The following is a 16987-nucleotide window of genomic DNA, read 5'->3' as shown; positions in this document are numbered from 1 at the left end:
GGACGTTGCTGGGCCAAGTCTTTCAGGTAGAAGGTGGGGAGTGGGGGAGCAGAAGGAGCTATTATAGCCCTCTTAACACGACCTTACTAAGTGCCCAATCCCAGTGTCCATGCAGAGCTCCTAAGTGGCAAGCTTAACGTGGCCCTGGCCCTGGGATAATGAGGTTGGAGTGCATATGAAGGTGTACAAAAAATATATATATATATAATAATAATAATAATAATACAATAAGGTACCTTCTTCAGGGACCTGAGAGCTCTTAGCATACAGGCACTGCTTGGGAGGAGAATAGATTTAAAACCACCTATTAGCAAGTGACCACTGATAAAAGTGTCTGAGTACTGATTGAAAATGAATACACTAGAAGAGCAGATGGGGATGGGGTGAGGTTTATTGAAAGAGGTTTCTTGGAGAGGAGAGAGAGAGAAAGGGATCACTGTTCATTGAGCATCTCAGTGGTCTTGGAACTTTGCAGAGTATCCAATGACCAGTTTTGAGTCAGGCCTTCGAAGGCAAACATTCAAATGGGGCATGCACCTTAGGCAAAGGCCCATGGTGGAATCAATGCAAAGGGACTGAGCTGGGGCATAGGAGGGGTGAAGTTTGGACAAAAGGTGAATTGATAAAGACCCTCAGATGCCATTTTGAACATCTATATTTAATTGATGGACAACCAAGTTCTTGAGCAGTTAGACACAAAGGAAGTATTTCAGTGAAAGAAACTTTACAATGGCGGGTGGGGGAGAGAGGATGGACAAGGAGGCTCAGTGAGGTTTTCACTGGAGTCCAGATGAGAGGCTTGGAGTCCTAGGCTGGGTGTGCCTTTGCCACGCAGAGCCACAATGCCTGATGGGGGCCTTGTTGGCCACTGTGGCTGGGGAATGGGAGGGCTGCAAGTGTGGCCTCCTAGTGAGGCAGAGTTGTCCTGGCTGCCCCTTGTGTGGGGGTGCAGGCTGACTGTGTAGGAAAGGTGGGGCTGTTTCTCATGAACTCAGAGCAGGATGCTGAGCTCTGAGGAGGGACTTAGAGCTTTCTCATTCATACAGTTTCCAAGTCTTCTATGTTCTATGGCCTGTGCCACCTAAAGATGTTATGCAGGGGCACACTCCTGATGGGTGTCCTGCCATTACAGTGCTAACAGCTAATAATGGGAACAAATAAGGACATCATAGCACAGCAAAGTAAGAGCAGTGACAGAGGCATCAAACAAGAGTGCTATGGAGCCTGGATTTGGAGCAGTACTTTGTTGGGCTCAGCCAGAACTCAAGAAGACTTCTTGAAACCTGGGCAGAGATTAGGCCCATGGAGATCTCAGCCCAGCCCCTCTTTTCCCCTGAACCTTGACTTCTGGGCTCAGATCCTTAATCTAGAGAGAGCCAGTCTCATCTTTTGGCCACCCTTTCACCAACTCAACTGTAGTTGAGTTGCCTCAACTACTAGTGTCACTTCTCTTTGGTTACTGGCTATGCTACTACCTGCCACAAGGCTCCCCTAATCACTGACAGGCACTGATTCTTATCCACTCCAAGAGCTCCTTGGGGCCTCTGTCCAATGCAGTTGGACTGTGTTATATTGGATGTGGCATATATAGGATGTGGCATCCAAATGGTGGGTAGACCCAGAATGGAAAGAAGGGCTAGAAGGGGAAGGAGCAGAGGCCTTCTCTCTCTTTTCTCAAGTTTGTCCTAAACTTGTCTCTAGAGTACCCATTTCCCAAATGTCTTCCTATAGCCCTCTCCATCCCATTTCCCCTTCCCCCACTGAGCCTGGAAAGGTGTTGTTTGCCCTATGATCGGTCCCCAGGGCAACAGGCCAGGCAGCAGGTGTGTGTGTTGAACAAGGCCATCTCTGGAGCGGAGTGGCTGGAGATGAGCTTTGTTTAAATATTAAAGAAGTCAATCATTAATCAAGCCTGGCTTGGTGCCCAGCTACCCACTGTCTCCATTTGGGAAGGTCTGGACTGGGGCAGGGAGGGCTGTGGGGAAGTTTGCATCTCAGGCAGCCGACAAGCAGCTTTTGGGGCTGGATTATGCAGCCCAACACAGGGTGGGCCAGAGGATCAGCAGAAAGATATGCTGGATATAGCATACAGAGCACAGTGCTCAAGAACTGGGCACCAGTGATTTGTACAGAATGTCCAGTTTTACTTGAATACATTTTATAAGGTGACTGAAGCAGTGTCCTGTTTCTAGCCAGAGGACATTCCTTGGACACTGCAGTCCTGGCCCAGCCCCACAGTTGGGCTCTTGAAGAAAACAAGGCTGTGCGAATAACAGTTTGGGGCATGAATTGGGGTGGTGGCTGAATTGGAGGGACAGAGTCACTGGGCTCACTGAAACCATGGTTCCTGAGCCCCTAGGGGAAGGAAGTTGGTCTGGAATCCAGGACATACATGGAATCACACAGAGTCAGTAGCCTGTACACATGGCTTCACATACATGAATTCCATACACACAATTACAAACTTCCATGTACCCAGATCTGCCACAGCTGCACCCAATTGAAGTTGGACACTATGCATGCAAACTGTCTCCTCCCTAACCCCCCTCCCCGCCCCAGTACTCTCTGCCTTGGCCACCTTCCTCCTGCCCTCCAGCCTTACCAGTTGTACTGGTGTCTAGTCCCAGCTCCACCATTCAGCTCTCATCCACAGAGGCTTCCTGTTGTGCTGTGTGAGAATTTGAATGATCAGGCTGATTGAGCACAGCGTCAGGGTGAGGCAGAGGCCCAGCAGGATCCACTGTCTTTTGGCAACCAGGCAGGGCTCCATGGCTATCCCCAGGAAGTAGGCCTTGGGCTGTGTTTTGAGTGCACTGGAGTCCTGTGAACCGGTGTTCTGTGCCTTGGTGTTCTGGGACAATGGCCTTTTTTCCAGGGAGTACAGCCTGCAGGCCAGCAGTAGGGCCACCAGGAACATGACAAAGCTGAGGGCCAGCAGCACCCACTGCCCAAATTTGGCCTGGTCAGCGTCCAGCTCCAGACTCAGAAATGTCACCTTGTCTGTGTCTTTTTCTGTGGAAGACACGGGAGTCTTGCGGAGCAGGTAGAATGAGGGAGGGAGCCCTGGGGTGCCCTGTGGAAATCAGAGCACCTGACTGCCACTGGCCTCCTCCCTCAGCCTCAGGCACCTACCTTCTAAGCCATAGGTGAAGGCATTGCCCTGGAAGGAGGGTGAGGAGGAGTAGAAGGGAAAGGAGGAGATGGGCACAGATAGGGCTATGCCCCCATGGTGCCCAGTGATGGCTCTGTGCAAGGGTCGGGAGGAAAGAAGTCCACCTTGTGCTCAGATGCCTACCTGGCAGTCTAGATGAACAGTATGCAAGGAAGCAACTGAGCCAGTGGCTGGGCCATGGGGCTGTGGTCTTGGCCAAAGCTGCATCAGATGCAGACAGGGTCATGCAGCAACAATGCTGTGCTTGTTCAAGCCAGGTCATAGATAGGCTAGGGGTTAAGGCTGGATTGGGGTAGGGACTGGCCCAGGGCAGGCTAGGGTAGGGCTTGGGGCTGGACCAGAGCTGGCACCAGGGTCAGATTATCAAACCTTCAAAGGTACAGCTGAAGTCTGGCCAGCCCAGGATCTCCCCCTGCCGCACATTCTCAGTGACCAGGCAGTTCAAGAGGGGCTTGAAGTAAGCCATGAGGGCCTTTGCAGACACTTTGGTCTGCCCAGTTATCTTCTGCAGGACTTCTGGCCAGGGCTTGCTTGAGCCCAGCTTTAGGACATCCCTGGGAGAGTAGATACAGCTGTGAGGCTGTGTGGGGGCATCAGCTGGTGCTGCTGGGACCCCTCAGTGTGCCCAACCCTGGCCGTATGGCTTTGCTAGCCAGACTCTTCCCATAGAGCTCAGAGCAGTGGATAAAATAACAAGTTCTGAAATAAGAACAACCTGAGTTTGAATCCTGTGGGACTTTGGACAAGTAACATAACCTTTCTGACTCTCAGTTTCCATACTCATAAAATGGAGATAATAACAGTATGTACCTCCTAGGGTTGGTATGCTGATTAAATAAACACAATTCTGAGAGCATAGTAGGCAGGCAATACATGTTAGCTGATTATTATTATTATTATTATTACCACTACTGTGGTGATTATTATTCTGGACTCAAACAGGAATAAAGTCTTGAGACACTGTTTCCCATGAGGTGCTCAGTGTCAGTAGGGAGGGGCAGCTCTTCAGCCCTTTCTAGTCTCACAGGGAGTGTTTGGGAGGATTAGGGAGATCTAGAGCATGGAGTGTGCTCTGTGTCCTGCCTGCAGCGCTGCACTAATGTCAGCTGTGTCTCAAAGCACATGCAGTGTTTGGTGGCAGGGGACCAGCCTTAGGCTTGGCCCCACACTCATGGTGGAGGTACAGAGTGTGCTGAAGCCAAAGCTCTGGGCTTCTCCACCCCAGAGCCCCTGTGGAGGCAGTGATAGGCATACATTGATCCTTCTTAACCTGTGTCCCCAGCTGGCCACGAGAGAGATGGGGTCTAGAAGCCCATAAGTCAGACTATGGAGTCTAGACTAACAGGACCCAGGTTCAAGACTCAGCAGTGTTACTTCTGGGCCACATGACCTTAGGCAATTGACTCAACTGCTCTTAGCCTCAGTTTCTTCATCAGCAAAATGTGCCCTTTTAATATCTACCCTTCACTGTGGTGAGGATTAAGTCACATAATGGCAGTGAAAGAGGGCTTCGTAGCATGCAAAGACTTATACACATCACTTAATAAACAACTGAGAAAGAATGAGGGGAAACTAAAGTTTGGTGGATCCTTGACAGAAACCCGTGGGGGAAAATGTAGTTAAGATCCTAGAGAAATGCAGGAGGAAAGTCATCAAGATGAAAAGAAAAACAAAATAAAACAAAACAAAATCCCACAACTAACTTTAGGTAGGATTATATCAGATGCTGGGTCCTGGGAAAAAAGAAGGGACCTGATGGGGAGAAAGTTTGGACCATTGAAAATCTACCTATTTAGAAATAGTCCTTCAGGCTCAGTGGGGCAAGAGGTTTGACCAAAGCCCGGCTCACGGCCAATGTGGCCAGCACATGAGACCTGCAAAAATGGCAGCTGAGCACTTCCTGACGCTCAAATCCAAGGTCGCAGCAATGAGTCCATTGGACAAGGTCAGCCCTATCATGGTTGGCCGGATGAGGCAAGGGCTTTGGGAACTTGGACCAAGTCCACTTCAACTCTCCATTCCCAGCAGATCCAACCCAGAGCAATCACATATAGGAAGATGAGTCAAGTTCTAAGATATATTAGGTAAAAGAGCAGCCAAGAATCTTGCCCTCCCCCTTCTCCTCTGCAAGCACTCACCCCCCCACACACAACCTATATTCACTCTGCTGCTCCCTCAAGTCCCCAGAGCTCATGACATCCCACTTTCTCAGAGTCCTCTCCTCCACCCTCTCCCCAGAAGATAGCATTCAAAGTCCTAAACCTGGAACCTAGGGTCTTCCCTGGCCAGGGAGGGGTCTGGATGGCAATGTGTGAGGACAGGTGAGCAATGACCAGTGATGACTGGCAGGGCCTCTACATGTTTTGGTGCCAAGTCAGATCCTGGGAGCTTTGTGTGCCCTGGGTGGGGAGGAGGTGGTGGTGAGAATGAGGTCAAATTTCCCACCAATTAAGTGGAATGAAGGCTCAGAGTTAAAAGTGAGTTGATGTGTAGAAAACAATGTCTGTTATTTCTTGCACTCCTGCTTTTGGGGACAGAGATCCATCCTTGGTCCCTGGACATGACCTCCTCACCTTCTTTGCATGTTCACTAAAGCCCTTTCCTACTGCACCATCTCCTTTCTTGTGTTATGGTTATTGGTTTATCCTGTGGCCCATTGCCCAAGCTGGTTGGCATGCGCACAAGTAAATACTTGCTGAGTGAATAAGTGTTGGGCAGCCAGAGACATGAATGCAGAGAGCAGAGAGGGCCCTTATGTTCCACACATTCAGAAAAGCTCAAACATGGGCAGTTGGCTACCATAAACCCCTGTAGTGTGAAAAGATAGAAAAGCAAACAGACTAGGTTGATAATCGGCATGGAAGGTGCAGCACTCCCTGGGAGCCAAGCCAGGAGATCAGTCCTGCAACTCCATCTGGCCTAGTGGTTACTGACAAACTGCACAGTGGAATCACAAATATGCTCATTAAATTTGCAAAGGAGACTAAATTATGTGGCTATGTTAATCCTCTGGGAGACAGGAATAAAATTCAAGGTGACCTTGACCAATCGGGGAAATGGACCCACTAAACTGGGTAGAAAAATTGGTGGGGAAAAAACCATATCAGTGGGTGGGCTCTGCACCTAAGTGGTTGAAGCCCTGATCATGGAACCAGCAGACCTAGGTCTAACCTCACCAGACCTGTATCCCTTGATTCTTAGAGGCAACAGTGTGAATGATGACGTGTTCTAGAATCAGTTCAGCACTCAAAGCAGGTTTTTGCCACTTGCTAGATGAATGATGTGCAATCACAATATCTCTCTTAGTTTGAGTTACATTATTTGTGAAATGTGGCTAATCATGCCCACTTTGCAAGTTATGAACTGCTAACATGAAACCTTGTAAGAGTACTCCTCAGAGAGCCCAGCTGGTACTAGTCAAGGCTTCCCACCATCAGGTCAGCGTCCCATTCTTCCAGGTTTGTTTCAGAACCAAAACCAACTCCACAGAGGGAGGAATGGAAACCATGGGCTCGATACTAAGTGCAGGAAAAAAGATTGGGGCTAGGGAGTCAAAATGGACCACAAGCTGACCAGAGCATCACAAAGGTTGGTGTGAAAGCAACCTGGATCAGCCTGGGAGCCGGATCCAAGCACCTCCAAGAAGAGATGGGAAAAGCAGAGTACACCCAAGAGTGCATCAAATGCTGCTGAAGATCGGTGAGCACCTTGTGCAGAAAAGATAAGGGCATTTGGATGGAGGACTGAAGGTTGAGGCAGGACTCCAGTACTGGCTTCCCATCTGAGACAGTTTGATTTATTGGCATATGTGAGTGTGTGCATGTGTGCGTGCGTGCTCAGGTGCACACATGGGTGAAGGAATGTATGGTAGTGAGTGTGTGTAAGTGTGTGTGTGTGTGTGTGTGTGTGAGAGAGAGAGAGAGAGAGAGAGCAGAAGGGGCCAAATAGTCTCTCTGACCAGGAGAGGCTACACACAAGGAAATAGGCTTCGATTTCTAGAGGAGAGACTGGAGTCTGACACAAGGAAGAACTTCCACTAAACTAAAAGGTCAATGAGGCTCTGCTCAGGGTGCCCACGGTGGTCTATTGAGGAGAGGGAGCCATGGGCAGGATTCCAGCAAGGGGCAGGCAGCTGAGAACAAATCAGGGAGCTTTGTGAGGGAGGAGAGCACTCACTCCAGGAGCTTCTCAGCTATCTTGGAGTTATAGCTGTCACATCGGTGCAATGGGCCCACATGGCCTGAGGCCAGAGCATCGTGGAACTGGAACTGGAGCACTAGGCTGATGAAGTACCTGGGGAGAGGGACGAAAGGGCAGGCTTGGGAGCTGGTGTCAGGGATGGGAAGCCCAGAGCCATTTGGAGCCTAGCAGCTCTGACGTGCAGTGGTCTGAGGGCCCAGCCACCCAACCTTGCTGGGTGGAGTTTCCTTTGCCAAGGTCCCACCTCAGATTGGCCTTGGAATATACCCTTCTTAGCCTCCTGAACAAACCCTTACCTCCTTCTTTCCTGCGTTCCTCTTGGGGACAGCAGAGATGCTTTAGAATATTCCCATCAGCGCTGCCTCCACACAGGATCTGCTCTGAAAGCCCAAGAGTCCAGGGTGTGGCCCCCAAGATGCTGCACAACTCATTGGAAGAGGTGGGCAGGGGAACAGGGGAACATTTGGATCTAGGGCCTTCCTGGAAATCCTCAGCCTAGTTCCCATGCCCCCAGTCCCCAAGTCCTAGAGCTGGTTCTGCTGGCAGGGCCCAGACCGTTACCGTATGTAGGGCACGCTGGCAGAAATGTGGAACTTGGCACCAGGATCAAAGTAATCCTCTGTCCGAGGGACGGGGGGGGGGGCACAGGCCCTGGTACTTCAACCTGTCGGGGAGGACAGGGGACTGGTACCATGCAGTTGGGTTCTCAGAGCCTTTTCCTTTGGAAGCACGTGCACCTCTATCAAAACTGGTGGGCACAGGACACTTACTGCATCTTTATAGATTAAATAAATGAGTTGAAAACACATGGGATAGGGAATTGGGAATCAGAATCAAATAATAACAGTAGTTAACATTGACTTCCTCTGTGCTAGGAACCATGCTAAGCTCTTCACACAGATTCACTCAACACTGTCCCGATTCTAGGGACATGGGAGGGAACGGGCTACTCAAGGTCTTTCTTGCATCCTAATGATGGGGATGGTTATAGACCTACAAGGTCACTTCATCTGGTAAGAAGTGCCAAGAAGAAAACAGAATAGCATCTCTGCAATGTAGTGCTGCTGTTATTCCCATTTTAGATGAGAAGACCAAAGTTTAGAGGTCAGGGAACTGGTGGGAGGTCACAGAACTAGTCCCTGGCAGATCCCATTAACTTTCAAATTCAGATCTGACCTTGCCCCTCTGAGCTGTGCGACTGTGGGAAAGTTACTGATTGTCACTGAGTCTTGTTGTCTGCAAGATGGGGATAAAATGATCCATCTGTGGGATGAGACAAAGCCTATGAAAAGTTCTGGTTGTTTCATTGTTGGCTCACTGGTTGCCCTGAGCCATCCTCTGGGGCCAACAGAGCCAGGAGGCTCCCCTCCCAGTTGACAGAGGCTTCCTTATTCAGGGCCAGGAAGTTGTCACCTCTCTCCCTTTACCCTTGGTTTCCATCATAGGTGGTGGTGGTTATAGTTGGCCAAGGGAGGAAAAGGACCCCTGCAGGCACCTCAGATGGCTTGTGGGGGTTGCCCTTGGAGAAGTACAAGATCAAGACTGTGCCAACCCCACCAGTGAGACCTGGGCCTGAATTTGGGATGGCAGTGGGAGGGTGAGTGGACAAAGAGAGGAGCACCCAACTTTTCCACCCCTGAATTGCTGTGTGACCACAGGCTGGTCACAGATTCTTCTCCAGTGAAAGATCATGGGATGCTGTACAAGTTCAAAGAAACATAAGGGGCCTGGTTCAGAGCTGGCAGCTGCTTCCTGGTAGCCCCAAACCATGCTGTGGCCAGCAGACTCAAGCAGGTCAGTCTGAGGCCTGGTGGAGGTAGAGAAGCTGGGCCATGGGCATTCATTATCCAGTCAGCCAATGGTCGGTGATAGGATGCGACATGGATGCCCCTCCCTCAAGAGTGGTGCTGCCTGACTGCTGGTGAGCTCTTTTGGCAGCCAGTTCTGACCTTGGACATGCCTGAGGATGCTAAACCAGAGGCAGTTGTGAGAGTGTGTTAGAGCAGCAGGAAAGGGGGCTGTGGGCTTGCCTCTCTCCCATGGGGACTTTTTCCATGGGGGAGAAAGAGCTCAGGTCACCAAACACTCTTCTTCCAGTGCTGCTGGTGAGAATAGGAAGGGAGAGGAGAAGTAGGTGGGCCTGCCTGGTGGTCAATGTTTTGTTCTTGGAGGAGCCCGGGTGCACACCTGTGTGAGCTTCCCAGCTACCCAGGAGCAGGCAGGGCCACTGCCAGGGTCCCTAGAGAGGTTAAGAGGTGTGCTCAGTGCCAGTGCCAGATTCAATGTAAGGTCCCATAATTGCAGGTGCTGGCCCTATCCACTTCAGTAGGGGTATTTTTATCAGGTGATAGCAAACAGCCAATACCACCCTGGGGCCTCCCCAGGGCCCCCCCGGTCACCAGCGTGGCACACCCTAGCTCTGCCCTCTGAAGAGAGGCAGCAGCATCCTCTGGCAATGGGCAGTGCCCTTAAGGCTGACCGGAAAGTCCCACCCACAGCAGGGGTGGGAGGGGGCAGAGAGCCCAGGGCAGTTGTCCTCCCCACCTCAAGTTCCACCACTCCTGGTTGTAGACGTCCTTCCGGATGGTGCCATCAAAGACCTTCCAGCGAAACAGGTCCATCAGGTAGGCGAAGGGGATAAAGGCGATCTTCTCCAGGGCGATGCCCATCAGGAAATTGACCTCCTCCTCTGGGGAAGGTGAGGCAGTCAGCTGGTGGCTCCTGGTTCTACCTCCCTTCGGCCTTGCCCAGAGAGCCTTGGCTGCAGCCTCAGGCTCAGATGCCCTGCTATGGTCCTCTTGGCCCCCATCACCTGAGTCCTGGTGCTGGTGGCTGAGCAGGCCTCTGTTGAGCAGGTATTTGTGGGAGGAGGCCGAGAGGGTGACCATCGACCCCACGGCCTCTTCAGAGGCTGGGTTGGCTCCTGCACGGAAGATCACAGAGAGGTTCTTGTACTGCAAGAAGTACTGGATATGGCCCATCTGGTGGAAGATGGAGAGCAGGTCTTCTATGGTCACCTCGGTGCACTTCTTTACCCTAGGGTTAAAGGGCAGGGGTCAAGGAGCATAGGGAGGCCCTGGGAGAAGGGGAGATTTCTCCATTCAGACTCCCTTAAGGGACTGGGGCAGATGGGCTAGAGACCAGCAGGGTCTTGGGTACTGTCCTTTCTCACTCCAGGTCCCCCTCGCTCATGTTGCCAGCTCACATCCCCCTCTGCTGCCTGGCTCCGGCCCTGCCCACCCTTGCCCACCTCCTAAGACAGGTGGGCAGGTGGAGAGTGGAACCAGTGGAGGAAGAGAGAGGGAGGGAGAGGAGGGTGGTGCTGGTGTCCCGTGAGACCTGACGTCCTTGCCGTTGTAGAAGTCCCAGGCAGAGGCGTGGCACTCCACCTCTCGCCCATCGGTTGGCCTTTCCATCATTGAAGTTTTCCAGAAGTTGGGAGGGGTGGAAAGCAGCCCCAGGGAGGTGAAGAATTTTTCAGCCCCTTTGAACATTTTTGAGGGCTTCCAGTGCTGTGTGGAAGAGGGGATACATAGGGCCCAGCCCGAGGGTGTGGAGCTGGCAGGGTCAGATGGACACCGAGCACTGACCTGGCTTTTCATGATTTTTGTGATGTCCTCAAGAGGCTTCTTTGGGAAGGGCAGGACCAGGTCTAAGATGTTGACCCAGAACTGAGCCCACATGTTCCCTGGAAGGAGAGGAGGGGCTCAGAGGAGGCAGGACACTGTCTCTCCCTTTACTAAGTGCCAGCTTGGAGGCCTATTCTGTTCACCCCACTCTGCTACCAGCTAGGGCGTTACTCAGGAGGTGGGCAGGGATGGGTCCCCACAGGTTGATAAGCTCTGACCCGTAGTGGCTGTGCAGGGCCCGGCACATGTAGGTGTGCAGGTTTAGGTAGAGTGGCTGCAGCTCCTGGTAAAGCTGCTCCAGATCGTGTTCCAGGGTGTCAGACTCTTGGACCGCCACAAGGCCCCCATGTCTTTGTAACCTAGGACAGGAGAGGGGGCTCAGAAGCACTCACCGCCCGCCCTTCCTTCAGCCTTGGCCTGGCAGGCAGGAGACCCAGGCACTTTCTGGGGAAACCACTTGGCCTCCCTGGTCCTCAGGGTCTTCATCTGCCAAATGGGAAATGTGCCCCCAAGGTCACTGTTCTGATTGGATAAGATCAGGGGTGGAAAAACATTTAAAAAATACACACTCCATGCTTCTCACCATGCCTGGTTGGAGAGGACCTGGATAAGGCACTGGTCTTGGCACCCACCTTGAGCCCCACATGTCCAAGCCCTCTGGCCACCCTGGCTCCTTCCAGATCCTCCCAAACACTGGTTTGTCCCATTGTGGGGCCTGGGGTTCTCTTTCACCTCTTGCTTGCCTTCTTTCAGGCCTTGGGGAAGTGTCTCCAGGCCTCCTCTTCTCTCTCTTAGCACTCGTCCTGAGATGTGCGTTTGCACAAATCTTGTCTGTCTCTCAGACTGTAAGCCCTACCTAGGAGGGCAGGCTCCTCTCTGTCTTTTCACCTACGCATCCTTAGAACCTCTCCAGGACCTGGCACACAGTATGTGCTCAAGTGATGTTTGTGGACCAATGGTGAATGAACCACTTTTGCTTCCCCCAGCTGTGGGGCGGGGTTCAGGTTCTCCATCTCAAGGTCCTACTACTGCCTTTACCCCCAGCAGACTCTGCTTCGCCCTTCCCAGGAACTGCCCTGGGACCTGTGCAGTGTGTCATCTGCATGGGCTGGGCTGGCCAGCTGGGGGGCTGGGGGCCTCACCGTTGAGCTTTGCAGTCCTGTTGCTGAGCTGCACATAGCACTTGAAGGTGATGCAGAGCTGATGACCCACAGCATCCTGCCAACCCTGTCAGGCCCACAGCAGCTCCTTCTCATCCCAGGAGGTGGCCATGACTTCTTCAAGGTCTATGCCCAGAAAAGGAGCCAAGGTGGGACAGCCCCCCCCCCCACTCCTGCCTTCCCTCTGCCCTTACCTGCCTTAGGCAGACCCTCCACTCCTCAAAAGTGAGTACACCTGAGGCATGGAAGACAACGGGGGGTCAGGGTAGGCTTGTGGAAGGGGCTGATACTAGAGACTCTGGGGATGGACAGGGCAGTGTTTGGGTGCTCACCAGGCTCCAGGGGTAGGCAGGGTCCCTCATTCAGGCACACCTGAGCCATGCTGTATGTCGTCTCCATGTAGGCCAGAAGCATGTTGTACTGGGCGGCAAGTGTCACCTAGGGCAGGCCTGTGCCCCTGGGACCACCCCCAGCGCTAACCCCTCCAGCTGGTAGGGGCAGGCCTATCTGAGGCATCTTCCCTTCAGCCTCTGCTTCCCTCCCCCAAAGGAAGCTCATGGTCCTTCCTGACAACCTCCCCCCTGCCCAGACTCTCTGGCTTCCCACCTGGCCAGCCCACCCACCCCTGGGGTGGGGAGCATATGCCTGGAGACATGGGGGCTCCACCCATCACCTCCCGAGCTCGTCCTGGGGCAGGGCTGCCTTGTCTATGTTCTGCAGCTTATGTTCATGTGCAGTCTATGTTCTGCAGTCTATGTTCGGCATGCGCTTCATGGCCGGGTCCTGGAACCTGGAGATCTTAAACAGGCGGGCCCAAGTGCCAAAGTACGGCATGTGCTGGGACCTCTCTGAGTCTTTGTGCAGCTGGAATGAGGGTCACCATATTTGTCTTGGGAAAGTTGGAGACAGCAAGGACCCCAGCCCCCCAACCTCCTCCCGAAACCCACTTTAACGGTTCAGAATCACTAAAGAATTGCTAAAATGGGAGAAAGGAAGGAGCCTGAGTCCCGAAAAGCAAGGAGGTGATATGTACAAGGGGAAAGAAACAAGAGATTCTTGCCCAGAGAGCTTTTTGGGGCTACCAAGAGGCCCAGAGCTTGCAGCCTGCTTTGACATGTACTTTAGGGATTCCCTCTTTTCTCTAGCTCTGGACAGGGGGCAGAAGGTGTGGTTTTCTCATCCCCCCCGAGATCCCTGAGAAGAGCAAGGGAAGGAGGGGCTGCAGTTGAGGCGGTACCACACCATCTTCTCCTGGTTTTTCTTGGTGATGTTGGTGACATAGTTCCAGGTGGCTTCCATGAACTGGTTCCATACAACCTGGGCGGTATGCTCATAAAACTGCAGGAACATCTTTGCCATGGTCTCATTGTAGAACTTGTCTGTGGAGAAGGAGGTGGGCATCATGCTGTCCTGGGAGGGGCCTGCCCCGACTGGTCCCCTTGTCTGCTCCCATGCTCCTACAGGTCCCAGCCCCACCTAAGTTCTGATCACCCTCGGTCCTGAGCCATGGCAAGAGCTGCCCATAACAGAAGAGCACAAATAGGGAAGGTCCATGACAAGTCCATCTTGTGCCCATGACCAAGAGAACAGCAGAGCTGGTTGAGGCTATGGGCCAATCACGGTCCAGCTCCATATTGTGACATCAGGGGCTGAAGAGTCAGCCATGGAATATTAGAACTGGAAAGCCCCACCCACCTTCTGATCCAACGGTTCCCGTTTTACAGGTGAGGAGACTGAGGTCAAGTCAAGAAGAGAGCAGGGCTAGAGCTTGTTCTAGTCTAGTTGGTAACTTTTCCTTGGCATTAGAACAACCTTCCAACCTTGGCCAGGGATTGATGAAACCCTTTCCCTCCAAAGACTGGCATCACTTCTGAGAAGGTGGGAGGGATGATGGATGGACAGATGTATGAAAGTGACATCTCTGGGCCTCTGGACTCTGGAAGCACAGTTGTCTCTCCCTGTTCTTCTGACTTGACTTCCTATGTTCTCATTTTTGGCCTTTCTCTCTCTCTCTCTCTCTCTCTCTCTCTCTCTTTTTAAGTTTTATTTTATTTTATTTTATTTTATTTAGTTTGAGAGAGACAGAGACAGAATGAACAGGGGAGGGGTAGAGAGAGGGAGAGAGAGAATCCCAAGGAGGCTCTGCACTGTCATTGCAGAGCCTGATGTAGGGCTCAAACTCACAAACTGTGAGATCATGACCTGAGCCGAAACCAAGGGTCGGATGCTTAACTGACTGAGCCACCCAGGCCCCCCTAGCCTTTTTCTCTCTTATAGGATGTGTAATCATACCTAGGGGTATGTAGGACCCTTCCTCCATTCCCCTTGTCCTTATAGCTGTTTTTCCAGGGATAGCCTGATGCTATGAGTTTGTAATCAGGAGGAAGCATGGAAGGTAGAGGGCTGTGAGGGCTGTGGGAATGTGTGGCTGGTACCTTCCACTCAGGGTTCATGTCCCTGAGTACCTGAGCCTGGTTAGAGTACCAGCTACCAGGACTCCAGCTCTCTGCTAGCTTTTGATGACTCCCCAGTAACCTGACACATTTAGTCTGGGGGAAACCAGACCACTTGCCTCACTTTGGGACTTCTTTCTCAGACTCACTTCCGTCCACACTCATACTGCCTCCACCCTATGTTCCTTTCACTTACTCTGCTCAGCCCAGGTGCACCCAAAGCCTCACTGACGCTTCACCCCTTCACAGGAGCTGACACCATTACCAGAGAAACTGGCCAAATAACCCTCCAAAGATGATGTTATGATCAAAATTACTTAAAACACAAAGAAAGAAAAAGATCAATGACACTTCTGGTTAAGCTGGCCAAGTGAGTTCTCCTGCTTCAAGCATATGGATATACTTGATAAAATCGGGGCGCCTGGGTGGTGCAGTCGGTTGAGCGTCGACTTCAGCCAGGTCACGATCTCGCGGTCCGTGAGTTCGAGCCCGATCTCGCGGTCCGTGAGTTCGAGCCCCGCGTCGGGCTCTGGGCTGATGGCTCAGAGCCTGGAGCCTGTTTCCGATTCTGTGTCTCCCTCTCTCTCTGCCCCTCCCCCGTTCATGCTCTGTCTCTCTCTGTCCCAAAAATAAATAAAAAACGTTGAAAAAAAAATATAGTATTTTGTCATTAACTACAGTGATCATGCTGTACATCACATCCCCAGGACTTACTTTTTTTTTTTTTTTAGAGAGAGAGAAAGAGAGAGAAAGAGTATACACAATCAGGGAAGGGCAGACTAGGACTTTTTTTCTGAGAGAGAGAGAGAGAGAGAGAGAGCAAGCACATGTGTGCAAGTGGGAAAAGGGTAGAGGGAGAGGGACAGAGGGAATCTTAAGCAGCTCCCATAACCAGGGTGGAACCAACTCTGAGCTTGATCTCATGACTGACCAATGGACTGTGAGATCATGACCTGAGCTGAAATCAAGAGTCGAATGCTTAAACGACTGAACCACCCAGGCATAAACCAGAAGTTTATGCCTTTTGCCACCTTCATCTTTTTGCCCACCATCCCACCTCCTGCTTCTGGCAACCACCAATCTGTTCCCTGTATCTATAAGCTCAGTTTTTTGGTGTGTATATGTATACCACCTTTTCATTATCCATTCACCTGTCATTGGACACATAGATTGTTTCCATGTCTTGGCTAGTGTAAATCACGTTGCAATGGACACGAAGGTGCAGATAGCTTTTCAAGACTGATTTCGTTTTCTTTGTAAATACCCAGGAGTGAAATTGCTGGATCATATGGTAGTTCTACTTTTAACTTAAAATTTTTTTTAGTGTTTATTTATTTTTGAGAGACAGAGACAGAGCACGAGCAGGGGAGGGGTAGAGAGAGAGAGGGAGACACAGAATCTAAAGCAGGCTCCAGGTTCTGAGCTGTCAGCACAGAGCCTGATGTGGGGCTTGAACTCACGATCTGTGAGATCACAACCTGAGTGAAGTCAGATGCCCAACCGACTGAGCCACCCAGGTGCCCCTATTTTTAACCTTTTGAGGAACCTCCATATTGTTTTCTGTAGCGGCTGACAATTTACATTCCCACCAACAGTGCACGAGGGTTCTCTTTCTCCATATCCTTGCCAACACTTGATATTTCTTATCTTTTTGATAATGGCCATTCTACTAGGCATGAGATGATATCTAATTGTGGTTTTTATTTGCATTTCCCTGATGATTAGAGATGTTGAGAACCATTTCATGTGACTGCTGGCCATCTGTATGTCTTCTTTGGAAAAATGTCTATCCAGTTCCTCTGCTCATTTTTTAGTTGGTTTGTTTGGAGTTGTATGAGCTCTTTATATATTTTGTATGTTAATTTCTTACCAAATATGTAATTTACAAATATTTTCTCCCATTCTTTAGGTTGCCTTTTCATTTTGTTGATGATTGCCTTTGCTGTGTAAGGGCTTTTTAGTTTGATGTAGTTAGTGTCAAATCCAAAATATCATTGCCAACACCAATGTCTAGGAGCTCACTATCTAAGTTTTCTTCTAGGAGTTCTATGCTTTCTGGCCTTATGTTCAAGTCTTTAATCCATTTTCAGTTAATTTTTTGTATGGTGTAAGGTAGGGGTCCAGTTTCATTCTTTTGCATGCACCTGCCCAGCTTCCCCAACACCATTTATTGAAGAAAACTATCATTTCCCCATCTTATATTCTTGGTTTGTCTTAAGTATACTGACCATATATGGGCAGGCTTATTTCTGTACTCTCTATACTGTTCCATTGATCTGTGTGTCCACTTTTATGCTGATACCATTCTGTTTTGATTGCTATGGCTTTGTAAGATAGTTTCAAAACAGGAAGTGTGATGCTTCCAGCTTTATT

The 16987-nt window shown here is 50.9% G+C and overlaps 1 protein-coding gene and 1 long non-coding RNA gene across 2 annotated transcripts; both read right to left on the bottom strand.

The window, feature by feature from the left end:
* Positions 1–637: 637 nt before the first annotated feature.
* LOC122485756 (angiotensin-converting enzyme-like protein Ace3) lies at positions 638–13778 on the bottom strand. Its single transcript, XM_043584940.1, is given in 16 exon segments — positions 638–3012; positions 3542–3726; positions 7349–7465; positions 7934–8013; positions 8015–8036; positions 9917–10061; positions 10185–10408; positions 10712–10884; positions 10963–11060; positions 11173–11328; positions 11331–11360; positions 12144–12287; positions 12494–12581; positions 12828–13025; positions 13404–13540; positions 13638–13778. Coding segments are annotated over 16 exon segments (2292 nt in total). The 5' UTR covers positions 13738–13778; the 3' UTR covers positions 638–2617.
* LOC122485757 lies at positions 8137–9787 on the bottom strand. The gene is made up of 3 exons (XR_006297941.1): positions 8800–9787; positions 8549–8635; positions 8137–8147 (listed from the first exon to the last, which is right to left on the bottom strand). It is a non-coding gene; the product is annotated as an uncharacterized LOC122485757 (long non-coding RNA).
* Positions 13779–16987: the final 3209 nt, after the last annotated feature.

The sequence above is a fragment of the Prionailurus bengalensis genome, chromosome E1 (genome assembly GCF_016509475.1).
Source record: "Prionailurus bengalensis isolate Pbe53 chromosome E1, Fcat_Pben_1.1_paternal_pri, whole genome shotgun sequence".
Classification (NCBI taxonomy): domain Eukaryota; kingdom Metazoa; phylum Chordata; class Mammalia; order Carnivora; family Felidae; genus Prionailurus; species Prionailurus bengalensis.
The sequence above is the reverse complement of the archived record's forward strand: the minus strand, read 5'-3'. Positions and strand labels throughout refer to the sequence as shown.